This window comes from Elephantulus edwardii, unplaced genomic scaffold (genome assembly GCF_000299155.1).
Source record: "Elephantulus edwardii isolate Elephantulus edwardi_28Jun2011 unplaced genomic scaffold, EleEdw1.0 scaffold00087, whole genome shotgun sequence".
In the NCBI taxonomy this organism is placed as follows: Eukaryota; Metazoa; Chordata; class Mammalia; order Macroscelidea; family Macroscelididae; genus Elephantulus; species Elephantulus edwardii.
The window spans coordinates 12,768,405-12,792,200 of NW_006399837.1; the positions used below are offsets into that span (position 1 = coordinate 12,768,405).

The 23,796-nt window shown below is 42.1% G+C and overlaps 1 protein-coding gene across 1 annotated transcript in view; it reads right to left on the reverse strand.

Moving 5' to 3' along the window:
• Positions 1-23,796, reverse strand: part of DNER (delta/notch-like EGF repeat containing) — a 435,255-nt gene that overhangs the window by 15,412 nt on the left and 396,047 nt on the right. Inside the window, exons 13-14 of the mRNA XM_006890327.1 lie at positions 22,195-22,308; positions 3,552-3,683 (exon numbers count right to left, since the gene is read on the reverse strand). Coding sequence (XP_006890389.1) covers positions 3,552-3,683; positions 22,195-22,308 — 246 coding nt within the window. The remainder of the gene's footprint in view (positions 1-3,551; positions 3,684-22,194; positions 22,309-23,796) is intronic.

Here is a 23,796-nt window from a genome sequence, read left to right on the forward strand (position 1 = left end):
TATATCTCAGTAGATATTTCATTCAATGAATTTCGTAGTATCCAGAGAATGGAAATAATCCTGTGATCATAAGATCAAGTAAGCCAAGGTTGTTGACTTTAGCTCCATGGGGTGACTGAGCCACTTCAGCTCTGTCTCACTCTGGCCTCTGGTTCTCTGCCATCCCTGCTGGTACTGGTACTGGATCTGGTACTGGTACCGTTGCCATATTTCTGTTAAGGTCTCACTCTATCTCATAGGAATCTGTGGTCCAAAATAAACACTGCCCTCCCTGCTTCTTCTTTCTTGATGGTAGTGAGACTTTCAGATTTTTGCCTCTGAATCTTCTCAATTTAAGCCTAGTAGGATGTCAGAACTGACCAAACCCTGCATTAGTGACTTACACATTTTATTTGCATGGTTCCATCCTATACCAATTGCATATCAATAGCAAGAAAACAAAAATTCTCACCAATGGGTCAATAGGCATCATCATGATAGATGGAGAAAAGATTGAAGTTGTTAACAATTTTGTTTGGATCCACAATCAACACCCTTGGCACTAGCGGTCAGGAAATCAAAAGATGAGCTGTATTGAAAAAATCTGCTGTCAGGGACTCTTCCAAAGTGCTGAGTGCACCAATGTCAGGCTAGAGACTAAGATGTACCTGATCCAGGCCATGGTTTTCGCAATTACTTGCTATGCATCAGACAGCTCAACGATGACCAAAGATGACAGAAAAAGAATTGATACCATTAAAATGTGGTGCTGGAGAAGAGTAATGAATATACCATAGACAGCCAAGAAAACAGAACTGCCCTGGAGAAGGTGAAACCAAACTGTTCCTTGGAGGCAAACTCTGTCTCACATACTTTGGGCATGTTGCCAGGAGGTACCAGTCCTTAGAGAAGGACATCATGCTTGGAAGGGTGGTGGGACAGTGCAGGAGAGGAAATCCCTGAATAAGGTGGACTGACACAGTGACTGTGACAATAGGGTCAGATGTATCAGAGACAGTGAGGTTGGCTCTGGAGAGGGTAGAGTTTAGAGCTATAGTTCATAGGGTCACCATGAGTCATGGTCAACTTGACAGCACATAACAACAACAACAACATCAATTTACCTTATTTAGACTGGCAAGCTATCCAATCCCCTTGGTTGCCCACAAATGTCTTACATGAATATAGTCCTATGCAGCCATGTAGCATCATCCATAGAGAGCTGCACTGCCAACCTGAAAGCCAAGCTTCTCTGGTCTTCTGAATCCATCACCTGCTCCAGGGGGAGACAAATAGGCCTCTACTACCATGTGATTTTTTGAAACCCAATAAAGGGTCAATCATGAGTCAGCTCTGATTCAATGGCAATGAGTTTTGTTTGGTACAGTCTTGTTTCAGGAGAAAGACTGGCTATGTCCACCTACTAAGATTCACAGCCTCAGAAACCCAATGCAGGATGACTGTGACTTGGAATTGACTGGATGGCAATGAGTTTGAGGGTTTCTTTAGAATAAAATTTGGAGGCTCCTGTGAATTGGTTTCACTCTGGAAGATGTTTCTCGTCTCTTGATGATGGTCACGTATGGAAAGTTTGGTTGGTTTTGGGCTTTGTTTCCATACACAAGTGGGTGCCAACTGATTGGACTTGCTAAATTCAGCTAACAATAAGCAATAGCCTGGGGGTCTCTGGTTTACAGTCAACCAGTAGTTGGTGGGTATACCTGTTTTTAAAAAGGCAGTAGGGCCCAAGGGCCACAGGCCCGAGGGTCATGTGTTAACTGATTTTGGGATGAACATTCCTTTAAATGTTACAGCAGTGGTCTATTCTGTAGTAACTGGTCTTTACTGTTCTGAAGTAACCTGGAGTTGCAATGATGCTGAACACTGTGCCATAGATGTGTCAAACACCATAATGGTTACCCAGCATGGGCAGTGTTTGGTGAAGTTCCCAGATTGATTCAGGTTTGGAAGCAGGAGTGGCATCCACTTCTTAAACCACATGCCTCCAGAAACTCTATAAACATAGAGAAATAATGATCATTATAGAACAGAGTTCAGGTCTTTTGTTTATAGGGTCATTATGAATCATACCCAACTCGAGAGCAGTTAACAACAACCTGTGGTTTACTTACAAAGTTCGTATACATTGTTTTTCACACCAAATCTTTCCCTTTTCCTTTATCCAGCCCTCCCTCACAGCCATATGGTAAAAGTCAAAGCCAATGGCCAAAATAGCCAGGTTATAGCAAAACCCCCTACACTAAACTTCAGCCAGGCTTTAGCTTTTTCTCCACTGGAATCCTTTCTTTTTTCCCCTTCTCATTTATTTCTTTATAAGAGTAATTTTCATGCATCTTTAACAGCAAAAGTTAGTCTTGAGAACATTCTGTGTAGAAGTATTTTGGAACATTGAAAAGGAGACCTAAATACATTGACCTTCTTCTCCCAAGTTCCAAAGCAAGGAATAAAAGTGAGCAGATAAGAGTTATAATAGCACCTTAGTTCTTGGCCAAGTTGATGTTGGGGAACACAGCTCACTTGCTGGACTAGGAGTTTTCCTGAGGATGGGCTGCTCTCCACCCTTAGACACTGACTAAGAATCAGACAAAGCCATCAATGGGGGTGGGGGGAGGGGGCTAGTGAGGGGCCATCCTAGACAGGTCAGTAGATAGACTGACAGACTGTGGTGCCTGGTGTCTGCTTCTGAACTTATATGGCAGAGAAGTTGTCTTTAACTGATTGTGAAGAAAGGAAGTGGTGGTGAAAGGGCCAAGTGGGGCATTGTTCACATGAAAAAAGAAGTTTCTGGAACCAGGAAACATATCTTGTCTCCACCCATCCCAACTATTGCATTTCTTTAGCTTCTGCTCTGAAAAACCAAACCACCCTGACAAATTTAAACAAGAAACTCCCTTTCAGAGCTAAGTTCTTATATCCATTTATAAAATAACTGAAAACTCAAATCCTTGTCAGTTCTCATATCCACCTTAATCTTCACAGACACTTAAAAAATCCCACAAAGGTAAAATCATGATTATTATGACATTTTTCAAACTTATGCTAGCTCATTGTGTGAGAAAAGAAGCTCTGGGAATCTCAGAATGTTTTCCAGGTTTTCTTTCCAGAGCATCCCTATTAGACTGTCCTCCAGGCCAGATACAAACCCTAGTATGTCTGAAGATACTAGAAGACACAATTGCAAAATTAATGTCCATTCTGTTTTGGCTTGTTTGTTACATTTTCTACTTTTATTTTCAACACAAAATCTCCATCTTCTGACCTGATGCTAACGCTTCTCTGTTCAGTACATTTTTTTTTTGCTGTATTAGCAGCAATGAACTCTGGATGACATCTATGAATTATGAGAAGGTTGGAGTCAGATGCTGGAAGCAGAGGGAACATCAGAAGGTAGTAAGTGCAAGTTAAGTGGGAACGCAGGGGCCATGGAGTCACTCAGGTGATCCCCAGGGCCTCACATTCTCATCTCTAAGAGGAGCCACGGTCACAGTCAGTGGCTTCTTGTTGGATGTAAGTATCATGTTCAAACAGCAGAGGTATTCAGAAATACTCACGGATTTCACAGTTGGTTCCCACCCAGCCATGAGGGCAATGGCAGGTATAACCATTGGGTTGGTCCAGACAGGTCCCGGAGTGGCGGCAGGGATTACTGTCACATTCATTTATGTCAATGTCACACTCTTCACCTAGGGAGATAAAGAGAACAGCTCTTGACAATGCAGTGACAGTAGCTCTCTCATCATGTCTTTGGATAAACAAAGATTGGAGGTCAAAAATCTTTGTCAACAGAACCCAATCAGCTTTTTGTATGAAATGCAGAAAAGGAGCCCTGATTAAGCACTCATCTGATAATGAAAAGGTTAGTGGTTTGAAACTACCCAACAATTTCCTCTAGTTAAAGACCTGGCAATCGACTTCTGTTGTTGTTATGTGCCATTGAGTCGCTTGTGACTCATAGAGACCCTATGTAAAACAGCCCTAAACCCTGCTCTGTCCTGTGCCAATCGCACTGTCTCCGACACCCGTACCCCGATTACCCCAGTCACTGATCAATTCACCTCACAGAGGGTCTTCCCCTCCTGTGCTGTCCCTCAACCCTCCCAAGGACTAGTCCCTCCTTGCAACATGTGCAAAGTATATCAGACGAAGCCCCAGAATCCTTGCCTCCAAGGAGCAGCCTGGTTTAACCCTCTCTAGAATGAACCTGTTTGCTTTCTTAGCAGTCCATGAGACATTCAGCACTCTTCTCCAGCACCATAGCTCACTACTTCTACAAAGAGTGAATTTAAAAATACAAATTTACTGTCACCAAGTTGACTGACTCCTAAGGATCCTATGGGACAGAGTAAAACTGCCCCACAGGGGTTTAAGGCTGCAATCTTAGAAACAGAATGTTACATCTTTGTCTCACAGAAAGATTAGTGGATTTTAATCATTAACCATTTAGTTAACAACTAAGTACTTAGCCACTGTACCATCAGGGTGGCCTAGAACACTGATGGGGAATTTTCCACTATTTCATAGGTTAGTTTTGAGTCAGAACTGATTTGACAGTACCGAAGAACAACATAAAATTTTTGGTGGTGAAGGACTTCTCTGTGGTAGAGCTAGTTAACTGAAGTTAACTCTCTCGTGTGGATGAATGTATCAAGGTTCTTCAGAAAAGCAAGGTTGGCTTGTGGCTTTACCAAAGAGGTCTATTTACATCCATGAATGGTAATCTCACCTATCTTATTTTTCTGAAATGCTGTAAAGCTGAACATTTGTAAACTGGTTTTTATGTTTGTGCATGTGAGTCTGGACGTTTGAAACAGATAATACCTCTCTCATTGTTGTTGAGTCAGAACTGATTCATAGATAACCCTATAGTGGGTTTTCAGAGGCAAAATACCTGGGTAAATCACATGGGAGGAGACTGCCCGTCTTTCTCCCAGGGAGCAGCTTGTGGATTCTAATTGCCCACTAAGCCACCAGATCTAAGTAACAGACACACATTAAGATAAGCAAAGGAAAAAGCAATATACAATCAGGGGATGATCATCATAGTATCAATAAAGAAAGAGAGATTCAGAACATTAATGGAACATTAGATTCACAAGACAGGGTGGGGAAAGTCTAATGACATTGTGGGTAGCTTGTAGAACAGAGTGTATATGGATGGTTAAACGATAAATGAATATGCTTTGTAAACTTTCACTCGAATCAATTTTAAAATTAAAGAGAAAAAAGCAATTGATTTGAAGGCAGTGGGCTTGGTTTTAGTTGGTGAGACCCAAAGAGGAGAGGACACTTCACACCTAGAATCTCCCTTAGAAGTCTGAAAAAGATAAAAAAGACATTTTAAAAACTGCCCTTGGTTGCCCAATCAATGGAATATATGACTGAAAAAAAATAAAGCTCTTAGCCCTGCTATAGTCATAGAATAAAGCAAGGGGATAAAATCAAATACTATATCCATTTTCAAAAGGGGCACGCAGGTAATTCCTTCCAAGCTTACTCAAATAGCAGCAAAGTGATTTTCTACCTGCTACCAGTTTACCTCACCTTAATAAAACCCACCATATATCACACACAGACCCTTTTAGAGGAGGACTCACACATGAAATTATTTTATACGTTTCATTTTCATCCCTCTCCATACTTGATACTTGACAATTTTATTTTTAAAGTAAAATCTGCCAAAGGTAACAAACATTTACAACCTGTAAGTCCTATTAGGCTGATTCCAATTCAGGAGTATCTAAGTGAATTTATTTCCTACAAGAAACATAGTCATTTGCGTCAATAGAAAAGACATGAAATTGATTGCCTCTTACTAACCTATTTCAAAGGTTATCTTTCTATTAATGAGGCAATCACTCGGAGAGGAAAAGGGCACAGATTAACCTATTTCAGGTAACACAGGACAGTAGACCTGCTGAAGAGATACAAACAAGAACGTGCTGGGAAATGTTAAAAGGATGAAATCAAAAGACTTGACAAATATATACAACTGAACCACTGTTTGAACCATTTAGGCAGACAAGATTAATTAAGGTATTTGCTGCACAAGAGCTGTCTTTAGCAGACAATGTGAACAATGTATAAAACGCCTTCCTGTCTTGGCAGCAAGCAGTCTCTCAGAATGGATTGTATTCTCTCGGCTTCTGCAGCCTTGGAAAACTCAAAGCACCCACTTAATAGAAGTTCAACTTCAGGGCCAGACCATACTTATTCACTGAGCTCTCCAGGCAGCTCGAAGTGGTCCATCCAGACCTACTATGGGCCAGAGCTTCCAGGGAGATAGGTGACAGAGTTGAGATTCAGAGAAGCCTGGCCCTGCACTGGTTCTTAGATCTCTAAGAGGATCTTACACAATCAAGAGAAGTCCAAGAATTCTAGAACTGTCTGGTCTTGTGAAACCTGGTGGCACAGAGGTTAAGTGCTCAACTGTTAATGGAAAATTGAACCCACCAACTGCTCCATAGAAGAAAGATAAGGAGTAGCCCAAGGGGTAGTTCTACTCTGTCCTATCAAGTCTCCATGAATTAGAATTGGCTCAAGGAAAATGGCTAGGGTTGGTTTGGGGACCTGCTAGTTTGGAAGGATTTGGTAGAAATAGAGGATGGCAGGAAACATACTGAATTAACCATTTCTTGTATTTGCTTAGGAAACATCTAAAATGCAAACCAAAAGCTTAAGCCTACTGTCATAGAGTTGACTTTGACACATAGTGGTCTTATCTGTAACAGAGGAGAAATGTTCTGTGGTGTTATAGTGATTATAATCATACAGTAAAAGAAACAAACAGAAGGTTTCAAAGGGCAGCTCAAGAAGACAAAGCAAAGTATAGTAAAATGTGCAAAGAGCTGGAGTTAGAATATAAAAAGGGAAGAACCCATCTGGCATTTCTCAAGCTCAAAGAATTGAAAAACAAATTCAAGCCTCAAGCTGCAAGATTGAAAGATGCTAGTCATTGTATCAAAAAGAATTGGCTGATACGATATCATTTGAGGAAGCAGTAGCTGATTAAGAACCAACGGTAATGAAGGAAGAAGTCCAAGGTGCACTGAAGGCATTGGCAAAATAGTAAGGCTCAGTATTGGTGAAATACCAACGGATATATTTAAACAAAAAATATGTAGCCCTGAAGATGCTCACCAGTCTATACCAAGAAATTTGGAGGGCAGCCACTTGGCCAACTGACTGAAAGAGATTCATATTTGTTCCCATTTCTAAAAAAGGTTATCTGACAAATCCTGTTGCCAAAAAAAAAAAAAGGTGATCTAATGCCACACCCGCCTCGCTGTCCTCTCTGGCCACGACGCCTGTGTGACAAAATGGGTCGTCCGTACGGGGTCTCTGACCTCAAGGATAGCATAAGAGGGAACCTTGCAAGCCCTGTGCTTGTGAGTGGGCTGATGCCTGGATATTTGTTACAGATGGGTCTTCGTAATCCCGGGAAACCTCTGGAAATTAAGTTGCTTCTAGGATAAGAATGGGATTTTCTGGGGAAAAATCAGGGGAACTTCACCAGAACTGGGATAAAGATTTAACTAAAGTCCTTAATCAGGAACCACTTGATGTTCCTGGAAATGATAACAAACAAGCTGAAAATATAAAAGAAATTGAGATTGTTCTTAAAAGTATAATTTTGAATATGATCTTTGAGTATGTATCTAATTCCTCTTTTGTGATACTTGCAACTCATATTTAGTAATGTAATTGTATATTAGGAGAAAGTTTAGACTAGTTTCAACAGCAGAAAGTCATAGTTAATGAGAATAAAACAGAGGTTTAAGAAAAGACTCAAAAGACAAACTTCTCTAAAAGTAAAGGTCTCTTTAAGAAATAGGAAATATTACCAGATAAATAACAGGTGGTGGGAAGAAAGTACTTATAAAGGACCATATGTCCTGCCAACTCCAACACCAGTACCTCTTCCTTATACAGACGTTTTGTATTCCAAGGAAAAAGAATTGAATATTACAAATTAACTTGGTAAAAACAAGTTAAAGGAAGTCGTCCACCTTAGTGCACATTGCCAAACAAAAAACAAATTAAAATCTTATGAAACAAGTTGCAAAAGCTATTGTTAAACATAGGAATGGTCCAGAGTGTAAGAAAATAGATGTTAAGATTTGTTAGGTACAGTACAAATATGAGTATAAAGGCAAAAACAAAGGTGGCTAAAATACAGTGACACAAAGTAGGAGAGGAAAGGAAGTGAAATGTAAACCATTAACCATTGTCTAGCAGATGACCAACATAAGGTCATTGTGTTTCTTGTTCAAAGAATGTTTAATAACCGATGCTATTATTTAGTAATAGAAAATACTTTCTTTTTGTTTTTTCTAGTTAAAATCTTATGTGAGCTTTGTAATCACAAAATGTTGGCTATAAGTCAAGTTTAAACAAGTTTAAATGTATAAAAAGCAAGCTTTTAGCATAATAAATCAGAGCTCTCTACATCATCCTGGTGTGCAGACTCTCATTTTCGCCGACTTCGTCCCTCACCTGCTCTTCACCAAGAAACCCCTTGAGTTTCTTGTCACGACCGTGGTCGGGTGGTCGGTGACAATCTAACAAAATACTGAAATTATCAAACAATGTAACTACTATCACAAGCAAGCAAAATTCAGCTGAAGATTATTAAAAAATGGCTAGAACACAACTCCATGTGAGAAAGTCTGCATTTGTAAAGATTCACAGCTTTGGCAACCAATGGGCAATTCTACCCTGTCTTTCAGGATTTCTGCAAGTTGGAAGCAACTCTAAGGCAGTGGGTAGACCTACATATATTCATAGAGTTGCTTGCTTTACTTTATTGCAGGATTTTACATGTAATTGTATTGTTGCCTTTAACTCTTGTGCACCTCCCAGTGTATTTCACCTGTTTCTTTAATGGGTGATTTCTTAACAGAAGTTCTGAGCTTAAGAGAAATATTTATGAATGTGTTTTATGAAATAACATTTTCAAACGTGTGTCTCATGACCTGACTTGAGCTTCATTTCCAGATGCCTACGTGCAGGGTGCAAAGGCTTTCTGTTTTTAATACTTCTTCTGCCCCACACTTAAATAGAAAAGAATAGACTCTAAGGGGACAATCTAATTAAATCTACAGAATCATTTTCAAAGAATGAAGTCTATGATTTAAAATCTGTAATAAGTATTTTGAAAGGGGGGGGGGATGGCTAGAACAATACATTGACAGAGAACTGGCAAAAATTCAAGCTGGCTTTAGAAGAGGCCATCACAAGAGGAATATCACTGCTAATGTCAGATAGATCTTGCATGAAAGCAGAGAATACCACCAATATTTCTATTTGTGTTTTTATAGAGTAGGAAAAGGCATTTGACTGTGTGGACCATAACAAATTATGGCTAACACTGAGAAGAATGGGAATTTCAGAACACTTAATTGTGTTCTTGTGAAACCTGTACTTAGACCAAGAAGCTGTCATCTACACATAAAAATGTGACACCACCTCCTTTAAAATCAAGAAAAGTTTGCATCAGGGCTGCATTCTTTCCCTATACCCACTTACTGTGTACGCTGAGCAAATAATTCGAGAAGCTGGACTTTATTAAGGATGAGGCATGACTTGTATTATCTAGATGATACAACCTTACTTGCTGAAAGTGAGGAGGACTTGAAACACTTGCTTCATAAGATCAAAGACTACAATCTTCAATATGGATTATATTTCAACACCAAGATGACAGAAATCCTCACCACTTGGCCAAAAGGCAATACCATGATAGATGGAGAAAAGATAGACATTGTCATTCATTTCATCTTACTTGCACTCACAATCAATACCCTTGGTACTAGCAGTCAAGAAATAAAAATAAGTGTTACATTGGGAAACTCTGGACCTCTCTAAAGTGCTTAAGAGCAATAAAGCCAGTTTAAAGATTAAAGTATACCTGATTCAAGCTATGGTCTTTTCATATCTTGCTATGCATTTGAAAGTTGGATAATGGATAAAGATGACAGAAGAATCAATGCCTTTGAGTTGTGGGGTTGGCAAAGTACTGAATACCACAAGGACTTTCTAAAGAACAAACAATATGTTGTCTATAAAGTGCAATCAGGGTATTTCTTAGTGGCAAGGAGAGTGAAACTGGTCACAGACATTTGGGGCATTTTATTAGGATAAGTCAGTCCTTGGAAAAAGACATCATGCTTGGAAAGGTGAAGCGGTCACTGAAAGAGAGGAAGAGGCTCAACAAGATGGACAGTCACTACATCAATGGGCCCAAGCACAGCAGAGATGATGAGGATGGCACATGACAGGGCAGGGTAGAAATCCATTGGTCATACTGTCACTGTGAGTTGTGGTGGACCAGCTGGTACCTAACCAAAACAATCTACAGAAACAGATGATCAAGTCTTTCTTCTGCGGTCTCTCTGGTGGGTTTGAACTATCAAACTTTAAGTCAGTGGACAAATACATGGCATTTGTGCCATACAAGGACCTTAGGGAAGCCCTAAGACCCAAGAATTAAGGCCCAAGTACCAAAATTATCCCAGTCTGGCGTTTATTACTAGTATCCTTAGAACTACACTGAGGAACAAATGATACAAGTTAATGATATTAACTCCATGCCACTTGGTGTTGTTAAGCGCCATCAAGTTGCCTGAGACCCACAGCAATCCTATGTACAGCAGCTCTGTAACCTGCCCTGACCTGAGCCAGTGTCACTAGTTCAGACACACCTTCTCCCAATATACCAGTTACTGTATTAGTCCATCTCATCTGGGGTCTTTCTTTCTTGCACTGTCCCTCCACCCTTCTAGCCATGATGTCCTCTTCAAGGACCCTCCTGGCCACGTACACAAAGTATATGAGATGGAGCTTCAACCTAGCCTTCAAGGAGAAAGTTGGTTTCACCCTCTCCTAGTCAGATCTATTTGTTTTCTTGGCGGTCCACAGTATGTTCAAGACTCTTCTCCAGCACCACAACTTGAAGCCATCAATTCTTCTTCTGTCATCCTTAGTCATTGTCCAGCTCTCTGATGCATACCAAGTAACTGCAAAGATCATGACCTGGATTAGGCACACCTTGGTCTCTAGACTGACTCTGTTGCTTTTCAATACTCTGGAGAGGTCCCCAACAGCAGATTTTCCCCAATGCCATCCGTCTTTTGATTTTCTGACTGCTGGTGTCAAGAGTGTTGATTGTGGAAACAAGCAAGCCGTAACTGTTAACAACCTCAATCTCTTTTCCATCTATCATAGTGTTGCCAACTGGTCCAGTGATGAGAATCTTTGTCTTCTTGATGTTGAGCTTCAATCCATATTGAAGACTACAGTCCTTGACCTTCTGCAGCCAGCACTTCAGGTCCTCCTGAGTTTCAGCAAGCAGGGTTGTGTCATATGCATTAACACAGGTGTTGATGAGTCTTCCTCTAATCCTGATGCCACATTCCTCCTCATAAAGCTCTGCTTCCCAAATGATCTGGTCTACATATAGATTGAAAAGCTATGGAGACAGCATGCATCCCTGACACACACTTCTTTCCTGATTTTGAACTGTGCAATGTTTCCTTGCTGTGCTCTGATGACTCTTTCCTGGTCCAAGTACAGATTTCACTCACATAAGCACAATCAAGTGTTTGGGGATTCCCATTTTCCTCAAGTTCAGCCACAATGTGTTGTGATCCAAAGTCAAATGCCTTTGCACTGTCAATGAAACAGATATACATTTCTCTGGTACTCTGTGCTTTCAGCCAAGATCCATCTGACATTGGTGATAATGTCTCTAGTGCCACAACTTCTTCTAAACTCAGCTTGTAGTTCTGGTAGTTCTCTGTCAATGTCAGGCAGGGGTCCCATTAGCTAGCAGCCGTCTCCCCCAGCGCACGTACTCTGGCAGAACCCTGGAGCAGTGTACCATTTTCAGACTTCTCTCAGACTTAAACTAACAGCCTATTTTATAGAATAATGTAGCTACACTTGTAGGTGAATCAGAGGTCTCTCAGGGAACTCCAAATCCTGCTTAAGATCTTTTACAATGTTCCAGGCTATGGAAGGGAATATAGGTTGACTTATGAAGAGGTACTCAACAGATTCCCCCATCAGAAGATTCCCAAGAAAACCACCGCTCCTTGCCTTACTATGTTGTTGTTGTTAGGTGTCATCAAACCATCTTGACTCACAAGGACCCCATATGGCAGATAAGAACGGCCTGTTAGAGTTTTGAGGCTGTAATCTTTACGGAAGCAGATAACCAGGCCTTTCTCCACCATGGATTGACTGATGCCTTACACCAGGTAACATCTGAGCTCTTGCTGCTGTTGCTGTGCCAGAGTCCAAACTGACTCATGGTTGAATCTCCAGTGGGTTTTCAGAGGCTGTAAATCATATAGGAAGAAAGTGTCTATCTTTCTCCAGGAGAGCATCTTGTGGATTTGAACCACTTGACATTGGGTTTGCAGTGTAACTCCTATCCTAGTGGATAAGGCCATCAACACTCCCTAAGCTTTGACTGAACAGCAAAGAATTTACCAGAATTCCTTTAGATAATTGTGCTTTCCTCTCTCAGTTCTCTGCAATATTTGACGATGAATTTGGGATTCTGGACATTACGTGTGGTTCCATTCAGATCTGCCGCCTAGTGAGAGATTAATGCTTTCATGGGCACTTCTTGAAGTTCCTTAAGGTCCAATGCCCGATCAATATGCACGTCAGCTTATTTTCTTGTGGCAGAGTTCTTAGGATGTGGTATGATCTTTCTTTACTAACAGCTTCCTTAATAATCTTTATGCTTTGCTTTACCTGGGCTGAGCCAACTAACTTTATATTTGAATTGCTTACCTTTTAAAAAAATTTTTTGAGTGAAAGGAAAATCAATTTCATTTAAATCACTGTTTGCTTGAAGAATGTGAAGAAAATACAAGATGAAATTTCTACTTGACTGAGCTGGAAAAGCAGGGTCTAGTCCTTAAATAGTATAATTTCTTTTAGATCTACTGCTTTCTAAGAGGCAGGATGGCTAGCAGGCATTGTATCTGATAGTTGTTGTTGTTGTTGTTAAGTGTCATCAAGTCAAGTACCGCTCATAGAGGCCCTATAATAAACAGACCTGAACTCTGTCCTGTTCGCTGCCATCCTCATTCTCTCTGACACATTTGAATCCATCGCTGCAGTCACTGAGGCAGTCTATCTTGTTGGGGTCTTCCTCCCTTTCACTGACCCTCTATCTTTACAAGTATGATGCCCCTTTGTAAGGAATAGTCTCTCCTAGCAACATGTTCAAAACATGAGAGACAAAGCTTCACCTTCTTTGCCCCCAAGGAGCACTTTGGCTGTACTTTTTCTAAGATATATCTGCCTGTCCTTTTGGAAGTCCATAAGGTATTTAATTCTCTTCTCCAACACCACAGCTCAAAGGCATCAATTCTTCTGTCATCCTTATTCATTGTCCAGCTCTCAGACACATAGAATGTGATTGAAAAGACCATGTCTTCAATTAGGTATACCTTAGTCTTCAAACTGACATCATTGCTCTTCAGTATTTTGGAGAGGTCCCTGAAAAATAGACTTGCCCAATGTAACACATCTCTAGACCTCCTGACTGTGGCTACCAAGGGTACTGATTGTTGCTCTAAGCAAGACTAAATCATTGACAACTTCAATCTTTTCTCCATCTATCTTGACTTTGCCTGTTGGCCTCATGGTGATTTCTGTCATTTTGATGCTGAGATGTAATCCATACCAAAGGCTATAATCCTTCATCTTCGGCAGCAAGGATTCCAAGTTCTCCTCACTTTCAGCAAGCAAGGTTGTGTCATCTACAGAACACAGGTCATGGACGAGTCTTCCTTTGATCCTGACGCCCCATTCTTCTTCACAGAGTCTAGTTTCACAAATTATTTGCTCTGCATTCAGACTGAATAGGTATTGAAAAAGGGCATAGCCTTGATGTGTGTATTCCTTAATTCTAAATCATGTAGTCTTCCCATGCTGTGTCTGCACAACAACCTCTTTGTCTAGATATAGATTTCGCATGAACAGAATTACTTGTTATAGTATTTTCATTCTTCTCAATGTTAACCATAGTTTGCCATGATCCACACAGTCCAATATCTTTGCATAGTCAATAAAACGCAAATAGACATTCTTCTGGTATTCTCTGCTCTCAGCTAGGATTTCTCTGACATTGGCAATAACATATTTGGTGCCATGACCTCTTCTACACCCTGCTTAAGCATCTGGCCGTTCCCTGTGATTGCACAGTTCTAGCCAATTCTGAATTATCTTCAGCAATATTTTGCTTGTATGTGTTATTAACATTGTCTGATGATAATTTTCACATTCTGTTGGATCACCTTTCTTGGGAATGGGAAAAAATATGGACCTTTTCCAATCAGTCAGTCAGGCAGCTGTCCTCCAGATTTCCTGGCATAATAGAGATGTAAACTTACAAAGGTGGCATTGAATTTGATAGTCATTCCTCGGATAAATTAGGAAATGAGTAAACCAAAATTGCTGAACAAACTTTTAAGTTGATAGACTCGAGGTTGAATGATAAAAATCAGAAGATAGTTCCTCAGAAGGAGCTTCATGCTTGGAAAAGTGGGTGTCAGAAGATCCTCAGTGAGATGTATTGACATAGTGATTGCAACAAGGGGCCCTTGCACAGCAGAGATTGGGAGGCTGGCCAGGCCTGGGCAGGGTTTCTTTCTTTGTACACAAGGTTCCTTATGAGGTGGAGCTGACTCTCCAACACTTAGCAACAACAGTAGCCTGAATGGCACCAATGATAAGCATTGCGATCATAACACCAATGCAATTACTATGATTGTATTCCAGGCTCTGAACTGAGTGCTTTACCTGGTTTGTTTTACAGCAGAGAAACCTGGCAGCCACCACCTTATCTAAAGCATTAAAGTGAGCATTGTCAGTAATGTCACAAATCGATACCATGTCCCACCGAACAAGCTTCCAAAGAGACACTACGGTCTCCATTTAGTTATTTTGCTACCAGAAATTCCTATCTGAATCTGATAATGAGAAAACATCAGACAAACCCAAAGTTAAGGACTGAATAACTAGCCCACAAGCTACAAACGTGTGCTGCTCCTGCTTCCGAACAAACGTGTCCAGAGCATGATCGTCAATGAAGAAAAAGGTGGGAGACGATGTAGGATTGTAGACTTCAGAGACAGGACAGCACCAGAGTCTGAACTGGATTCTCTTCTACAACGAATACAATTGAGAAAACTGACTAAACAAGAAAGAGCTTGGGGGTTAAACGGTACCTGCTCCTTGGAGGTAAGGATGCTGAAACACCTCATACACTTTGGATATGTTGTGGAAAGGCAAGTCCTTGGAAAAACCATCATGCTGGGAAAGGTGGAGGGTCAGAGAAAGAGAGGAAGACCCTCAACAAGGTGGACTGACACGGGGGCTGTAACAGTGGGCTCAAGTGTATCAGAGATTGCGAGGATGGCACAGGACGGGACAGGGTTCTGACTTGTTCACAGGGTCACTATGAGGCAGGGTTGACAACATGATTTCAACATTACTATTTTCTGATTTTAGTGATTCTTTGGTGTTGTAATGGAAGATCATTCTTGTCTATAGAAAATAAACATTGAAGAATTTGGGCATAAGGGGCACCAAGCCAACAATTTAGGATAAACATTCTTTGTAATGTACTTCCAACTTTTTAGTGACTTCATGATTGTTTTATGTATGTAATGTGTGTGTGTGTGTGTGCGCACGTGCGTGCGCATGCGCGCGCACACGTGCATGTATATATAACTCAAAGTTCACTGTCACTGAGCAGGAACTAACTCAGAGTTGACTCTCCAACAGGTTTCCAAGGCTCTATATTGCTGAAACTGAAGAAGACCTGAAGGTCGGCAGTCTTCAATATGGATTAAAGCTCAATATCAAGAAGACAAAGATTCTCACCACTGGGCCAATTGGCAGCACCATAATAGATGGAGAAGAGATTGAGGTTGTTGGCAATTACAGCTTTCTCCGATCCACAGTCAACACTCTTAATACCAGCAGTCAGGAAATCAAAAGACAAATTGCACTGGGAAAAAATCTACTGCAATGGGCCTCTCCAGAATGCTGAAGAGCAATGATGTCAGTCTAGATACAAAGGTGGGCCTAACCCAGGCCATGGTTTTCTCCATTATTTGTTATGCTTCAGAAAGTTGGACAATAACTAAGGATAACAGAAGAAGAAGAGATGCCTTCGAGTTGCAGTGCTGGAAAAGTCTTGAACATACCATGGCCTGGCAAGAAAACAAATAGGTCTGTCTTGAAGAGGGTGAAACCAAGTCTCTCCTTGAAGGCTAGGATTTTGAAGCTCTGCCTCACTTACTTTGGTTACATGGCCAGGAGAGATTGGTCCTTGGAGAAGGACATCATGCTCAGAAGGTTGGACAGACAGTACAGGAGAGGGAGACCCTGGATGAGATGGATTGATACAGTAACTGGGGTGATGGGGGTTGGTGTGTCAGAATTAGCGAGACTTGCTCCAGGCAGGAAAGGGTTCAGAGCTGCTGTACATAGGGTCGCTAAGAATCACAGGTGACTCAACCAATAACATTCTATGACAGGTTTAGAAGCAGGAGTGGCATCCACTTCCTAAACAACTTGCCTCCAGAAACTCTATGAACTTTGCTAAATGTTGAGAGTTTGTAGAGGGGCTTCGGGCCTTTTGTTCATAGGGTCGCTATGAGTCATGCTCAACTCAAAGGCAATCATCAACAATGACATATCACACAGAAGGGAATTTCCTCTCTGTCTCCCATTGAGCCACTGGTAGATTTAAACTCCTAGAGAGTGCAGGCTTTGTGTTAACAATGCAACTGCCTACAGACTAGCCACCAGACGTAAGCATATACACATATGCGTATCACAGATATATGTATCTGTTTATATATTATCAACAGAGATCAAAATGATGGCTCCCACAGAGATTTACAGTGTTGTGAACCCTGTGTGGCATGTCTACTCTGTTTTGACTCAGAATCAATCAGAGTGCCCGGTCTGGTTAGGAGATAGGGTACACATCTCCTTAGACCTTGGTATTCTCTTTCTGTGAGTTTAGTCCAAGGAAGTACCCAGATGAGCACACAAAGATGTCCACACAGAAAGAAGCAGATGCAAAGTTAAAAAGAAAGTTGAATTGTGAATGAGCTAGAGAGAGTATGAGGTTTCATACCATGGACTACCCGGCAGCCAGGAAAAGTGACAGAGATGCAGATTTCTTGATGTAGAAAGATTTCAAGATAAATAAAAATGAAATGGAAAAACCCCTGTGTATAGTACAGCTCCTGTTTTGTTTTAGTACATCATACAACTGAAAGAACTCATTGCCTTGGAGTCACAACTGATTCATAGCTGACCCTCCAGCAAGTTTTCAGAGGCTGTAAACAGCACAGGAAGAGACTACCCATCTTCCTCCTGCAAAGGAGCTGGTGGATCTGAACTAGCAGAGGGGTCAGACTTTGGGGTTCACAGTGCAAATCCCTATGGGTTATACAATACACAACTAGAATATGCATTACATACCACACACACACACGCGCACACACACACAAAACTACAGGAAAACTCCCAACTATGTATGTCAAAATATTAATATTATTTTTTAAGAGTGCCATTTTATCTGTTTTTTGCCACTTTATTGTTTTCTGCTTTCTAACTTTTCCACAACTTTTATTATCTGTGGAATAAAAAACGTCTGGAGAAGGAAAAAGAAAACACAAGACTAGGATGCTTCCCTAGTATTATGTGGAATCACTGATGGTATAAATCTAGTCGTGTGCGTGTGTATTTATGAACCGTTCCACACAACAAAACCATCTGCAAGTCATTTTCCGCACTGAATCCCAGGGAAACCCCAATGAACGCTGTGGCGGCGATAAAGAAGATAAGAGGAAGGGATGTGTGAGAAGGAAGAAGTCGCTTCTCTCAGATCTTGACTATATTATACTCCCATGGGCACAGCTGGGGCTCCCCAGGGATGGGGACATTCTTCAGGAGTAGGATGAACAAACGGCTTAGCTGGGAACACTCTTTGCCTCTGCAGTCATCAGAGGGACCCTTATACTTTGAATGGTTTGAGAAAGCTCTGAACACATGCACCTTGTACTATCCTCTCAATTTCAGGACTCCTGGATTCTGTCAGTGGAGTCCTAGTGGTGCAGTGTCTTGAATTGCTAAGCAGCTCATGAGCAGTTAGACTCGACCAACCATTCTCATGGGGAGAGGTGAAAACAGTCTCCTTCTGCAAAAATCACAGCCTCAGACCCATCTAGCGGTCACTGTGAGTCAGAATAAACTCATTCTCTGCAGGATTTTTGCTTATATTTGAGGGGAGGGCTCTGCTAAGAGTTCTGGTCGTGCCAATGCCAAATGTACTGTACTTACTATCGCAAAGCTTCAGGCCGGAGTCCACCTGGACATCCTCAGCAGAGCCCTGGCGACTGGCTTCAAATATTCAGCCACTGAGAACTCTATGGGAGCAGTTCTACCCTGACACACGGGCGTCGGCAGGAGGCAGAACTGACTCAACGGCAACTGGCTTAACATAGTTCTGTTCCAAAACAGAAGATGAAACATTTTCTGCCCCAACGGCTCATAGATCCCTTTGAGAAGCTGATGAAAGGTTAAGACCTCTCAGCAAGACACAGTCTATTCAGTCATCTCATATGCGTGTAACAGCTAAACAATGAATAAGGAAGACCAAAGGATAACTGATGCCCTTGAATCTCAGTGTTTGCGAAGATACTGTGTCTATCGGATCCGCCAAAAAGACAAGCCAATCTGTCTTGGGAGTACATGCACAGTGCTCCTTAGAAGCAAGAATGGGATGACTTTGTCCCACATACTTTGGATTTGTTATCAGAAGGGGCCAGATCCTGGAGAAAGACTTGGTCAGTGTGTAAGAAGGGGATCCTCCCAATAACCCAGGAGATAAACACTTGGTGTTCTACGTCCACAAAGATGATAGCCAAGAAAACCCATCTCTGTCCATTCTACTCTGCCCCACGGGATCGCCATGTGTCAGAATGGACTTGACCATTCCAGGTTCGAGTCATTCGTTCAGAGTTGTCCTTGACTCGATGGCACCTATCAACAATAGCAGCAGCAGTGATATGCTCGTTAGAGGTGAGTATGGCAAGATTTCATCTCAGGTACGTCAGAAATGTTGTCAGGAGAGACCAGTCCTTGGGGAAATATGGGGTCAGCAAAAAGGAAGAAGGCCCTCGAGAAGAGGCTGGATGGAACGAGTGGCTGCGATAGTGGGTTCAAACCCAGCCGTGACTGTGAGGGTGGGTCATTATGAATCAGAGCTAACTAGACGAATCTACAATGACAACTCAGCGTATGAACATAGGGAAACACTTTCTTGTCTGTTTTTAGGGATTCACACACTCTTCGATTCCCACAAGGGGTGATTTTGAAGAAGGGCCTAGATTAAGCTTTCTTAGATGGGGTCCCCTAGTCTAGAGTGAATCCTCCTATTCTGTTTCAGATGGCAGCCCTAGTCATTAACTAGAACACTGGATGATTCCAGATCCTCTCTCAGCCTGCTCTGCCCTGGGACAGTCTCTCAAACCTCCGGCTCTCAACTCCCCATGCCAACAGCATCTGCCCATCATTCAACTGTCGCTTTGTCATACCACAATCACATGTTGCTTTGAGGCTGGAAGTCATAGCAACGATATTTCAAATACCAGCAGGGTCACTCATGGTGGTCAGGCTTCAGAAGAGCTTTCAGACTAACACAGACAAGAATGAAAGCCCTGGTGATGCATTTCCAAACCCCAGCCAATGAAACGCTGAACAGTCACAAGAGAGTGGTCTGATTGCAGCACTGGAAGAGGAGCTTCGGGCGGGAAGGCATTCAAAACACACGATGACTGCAAAAATACTGTCATTAGGTGCCCTCGAGTCCAGTACAACTTACAGTAACCCTAGAAACACCAAATATGAGCCCTGTCTTATCCTGTGACATTCTTACCACGTCCAGAATACTGAAACCCATAGAGGGAGTCAAAAGATGTTTGCAAACAGACACATGAAGAAATGCTCTAAATCACTGGCAAGAAGAGAGACGCAAATCAAAACCACAATGAGGTACCATCCCACTTCAGTAACAGTGGCAAAGTTTAAAAGGGCAAAAAGTAATAAATGTTGGAGAGGATGTGGCAAGAAAGGAAGTCTTATACATTGTTGCTGGGACTGTAAAATGGTGCAACCGTTCTGGAAGGCTGTTTGGCGCTTCCTCAAAAAGCTGAACATAGAAATTCCATTCGACCCAGCTATTCCACTACTTGGAATATACCCTGAGAATATGAGAACTGAGGCACAAACTGAGATTGTACACCAATGTTCATAGCAGCATTATTCACCATCACAAGAACATGGAAACAGACCAAATGGCTAAACACAGATGCATAGATGAGAATTTATGGTACATTCACTCAATGGAATACTATGCAGCACGCAGGAGCAATAACTTTGTCAATTATTACCTAACTTGGGAGGGACTGGAGAGCATTATGCCATTATTGCAGAATGAGCATAAGAATCCAGGAGGGGTGGGAGAGGCTGGAAGCAGAGGGATGTGGATGTGCAGGGGGAAGGGGGATTATCATTGGGTTGTACAATTTGTTGGGTGGTGGGGGGTGAGGGAAACTTAATTTATTCAAATTTGTATTAAGATTTTGTAAATAAACTAGTGAGAAAAAAAATTTTAAAACCCCACAATGTATGGGAATGATTGTATGAAACAATGTGAATGAAGGAGAGTATGAAACACAATGTGTACATATTTGTATGGGAACAAATATAAAATTTAAAAAATGGAGGGGAAGATGCTTGCCACTGTTTCTCCTCATTTTGACTGACTTCCTATCTGGGATTCACCTCTCATATGACAGCCAGCCGTGTTGCTCTATTGTTCATAGGGTTTTCGGAGGCCTACTATTTCAGAAATAGATGGTCAATCCTGCTTCCTTGTTGTTGTTGTTATGTGCCGTCGAGTCACTTGCGACTCATAGCGACCCTATGTACAACAGCCCTAAACCGTGCTCTATCCTGTGCCAATCGCACTGTCTCTGACACTCCCATCCTGATTATCCCAGTCACTGAATCAATCCACCTCATAGAGGGCCTTCCCCTCCTGCGCCGTCCCTCCACCCTCCCAAGCATGATGTCCTTCTCCAAGGACCGGTCTCTCCTCACAACATGTCCAAAGTATGTTAGACAGAGCTTCAGAATCCTTGCCTCCAAGGAGCCACCCAGTTTAACCCTTTCCAGGACAAATCTGTTTGTTTTCCTAGCAGTCCATGGTATTCTCAATACTCTTCTCCAGCACCACAGCTCAAAGACATCAATTCTCCTTCTATCCTTCTTGGTCATTGTCCAACTCTCTGATGCATAACAAGTGACTGTGAAGACCATGGCCTGTATCAAACGCACCTTAGTCTCCAGGGAGACATCATTGCTCTTCAGTACTTTGGAGAGGTCCCTAACAGCAGACTTTCCCATGGCAATGTGCCTTTTAATTTCCTGGCTACTGGAAAGTCCTGCTTCCTAGTCTGTCTTAATCTGGGAGCTCTGATGAAACCTGTCCACCACAGACTGTGGCATATCAACAATCAAGAAGATGACACAAGATCAGGAAACTTTCTGATCTATTATTGTACAGAAATTGGGCTGCTAACCAAAAGGTCGGTGGTTCAAACCCAATAGCTAGCTGCAGGGCAGGAGAACAATCAAGCACTTGGCTTCCATAAAGATTTACAGCCTCAACAAGCCTGCGAGGAGTTCCGTTCTGTGCTGGAGAGCCGCTATGTGTCAGAACTGACCAGACCACAGGCGAGCTTGCTTTGACTTCAGTTCTTCCTTTCACTAACGTTTGACCTCTCTCAGGTATTCACACAGTGACTTCTTCATCAAGCCTCAAAGCTCCAGATCTGGAAAAACCTGTCTCTGTAAGTTCAAGTACCAAATGCTGACTTTGGAAAAACGGAATTGAACAAGAACACAGCCGATTGTCTTGAATTGGGTTTTCACCTTAGCATTGCCTAGTTGAATTTTGCAATGACATTGGTATTTTGCAATCACTTATGCACAAGGGGATAGGTTCTCCCTGCACCCCACCCCCCGACATATGCAATCCTGGGGATCTGGCGGTAAGCAAGGAAGCGAGGCTGGCCCTTCACTTACCTGCAAAGCCTGGTGCACACACGCATGTGCCGTTGAGCCCTTCACTGTCACAGGTACCTCCATTCAGACAGCTGACATTGGCACAGGGATCCCGGTACAGCTCACAGTGGACACCTGCGGAGACACAATCACAGAAGGCTGGCTCATCTGGGACTCTGCAGGCCCTGCAGGCTTGGAGGGCAAGTGTTTGAACAACAGGAGATGTGGAGGAGGAGCAGGTGTGCGCGGGCACACACACGTGTGCATGTGTCCACTACTGACTTCAGATTGCCTTACAGACACACACTATGAGAAATTAACAAAGTCCACCCTTGCTCATGCATCCCACTCGAAGGCTGGTAACCTGATCTTCTGACCATGTTCCTCAAAACCTGCAACATAGACCGTTCAAGGCCTGAATTATACACATTAACGCACTGCCATCATGTCGATTCAGGTTTGCAGCCAGCCCACACGAGGGACCAGATCTGCCCCCTAGAGCTTCCAGGGCTCTAATATTTAGGGAAGTGGATGGCCACGTTTTTTCCTTTCCAAGTGGCTGGGAGTTCAAGTCCTTACCTTCTGTGCCATCAGGGTTCCTAAAATAAACATCCTCAGAGACAAATCCTTTCTTAAGTTTTGAGAAAAAAAAACCAACAGAAAATAGCCAAATAGCTTAATAAAATGATAAGCAGAGTCCTCAAGGTGAAGATTTGGAGGGAGATATTTTCATGAGCCTCTACACAGAACTTTGGATGGAAATGTGCTTGTATTTAAGAAGAAGTTGCTTTAAGTGGATTAAAATCTCCAAATATATGGGGCTGCTAACTGAAAGGTCAACAGAAGGGATCCAGCAGCCACTCCACGGGAGACAGATGGCCAGGCGCCACCTATAAATATGCACAGCCCCTGAAATCTGAGGGTGGGTCGCCAGAAGTCCAAACTGACTGGATGGCAATACGTTTGAGTTTGAGGGAACTGTGGGAGAGAGAGAAAACTGCAGGACACGGGGCTCTCCTCCTCAAAGACCCGCTCAGTCTACCAAATGCAGCCTGTCCTGAAGCTGACCCAGGCCATGGACATCCCCAACCCCAGCTTGGTGTCTGATTTAATTCCCACAAAATTGCATTGAGATAATAACTACCTTATTCTCCCATTCGCAGAGAAGTAACTAAAGCAAAGTGTTTAAGATCATGGAACTGTAAGGAGCTGAACGAAAATACCTACTTCCATAGAAAATAGTGAAACAGTCTATTAGGCACTGTCTTCAATACAGAGAATATTACAATAAAGTAAGTGACATGAATTTTTTATTTCCCAGTGCATATCAAAATTCATTTACACTATACTGTTACCTGTCAAGTATACAGAAGTATTATGGAAAAGTCTGAAATATTTTAAGAACCCAAAATGTAACACAAAGTGAACACATTCTATTAAAGAGGAAAAAAAAATAATATCAGTAGACTTACTCCATGAAGAGTTGACATAAACTTTCAATCTGGGGGGAAAAATAAGGCCAACAAAAATCCACACCAAAACCCAAACTCAGTATCCACAAAGCAAAACTGAATAAGCTACGCCCTATGCCCATGTATCCACATGGTTAGTTTGCTTGGCTCC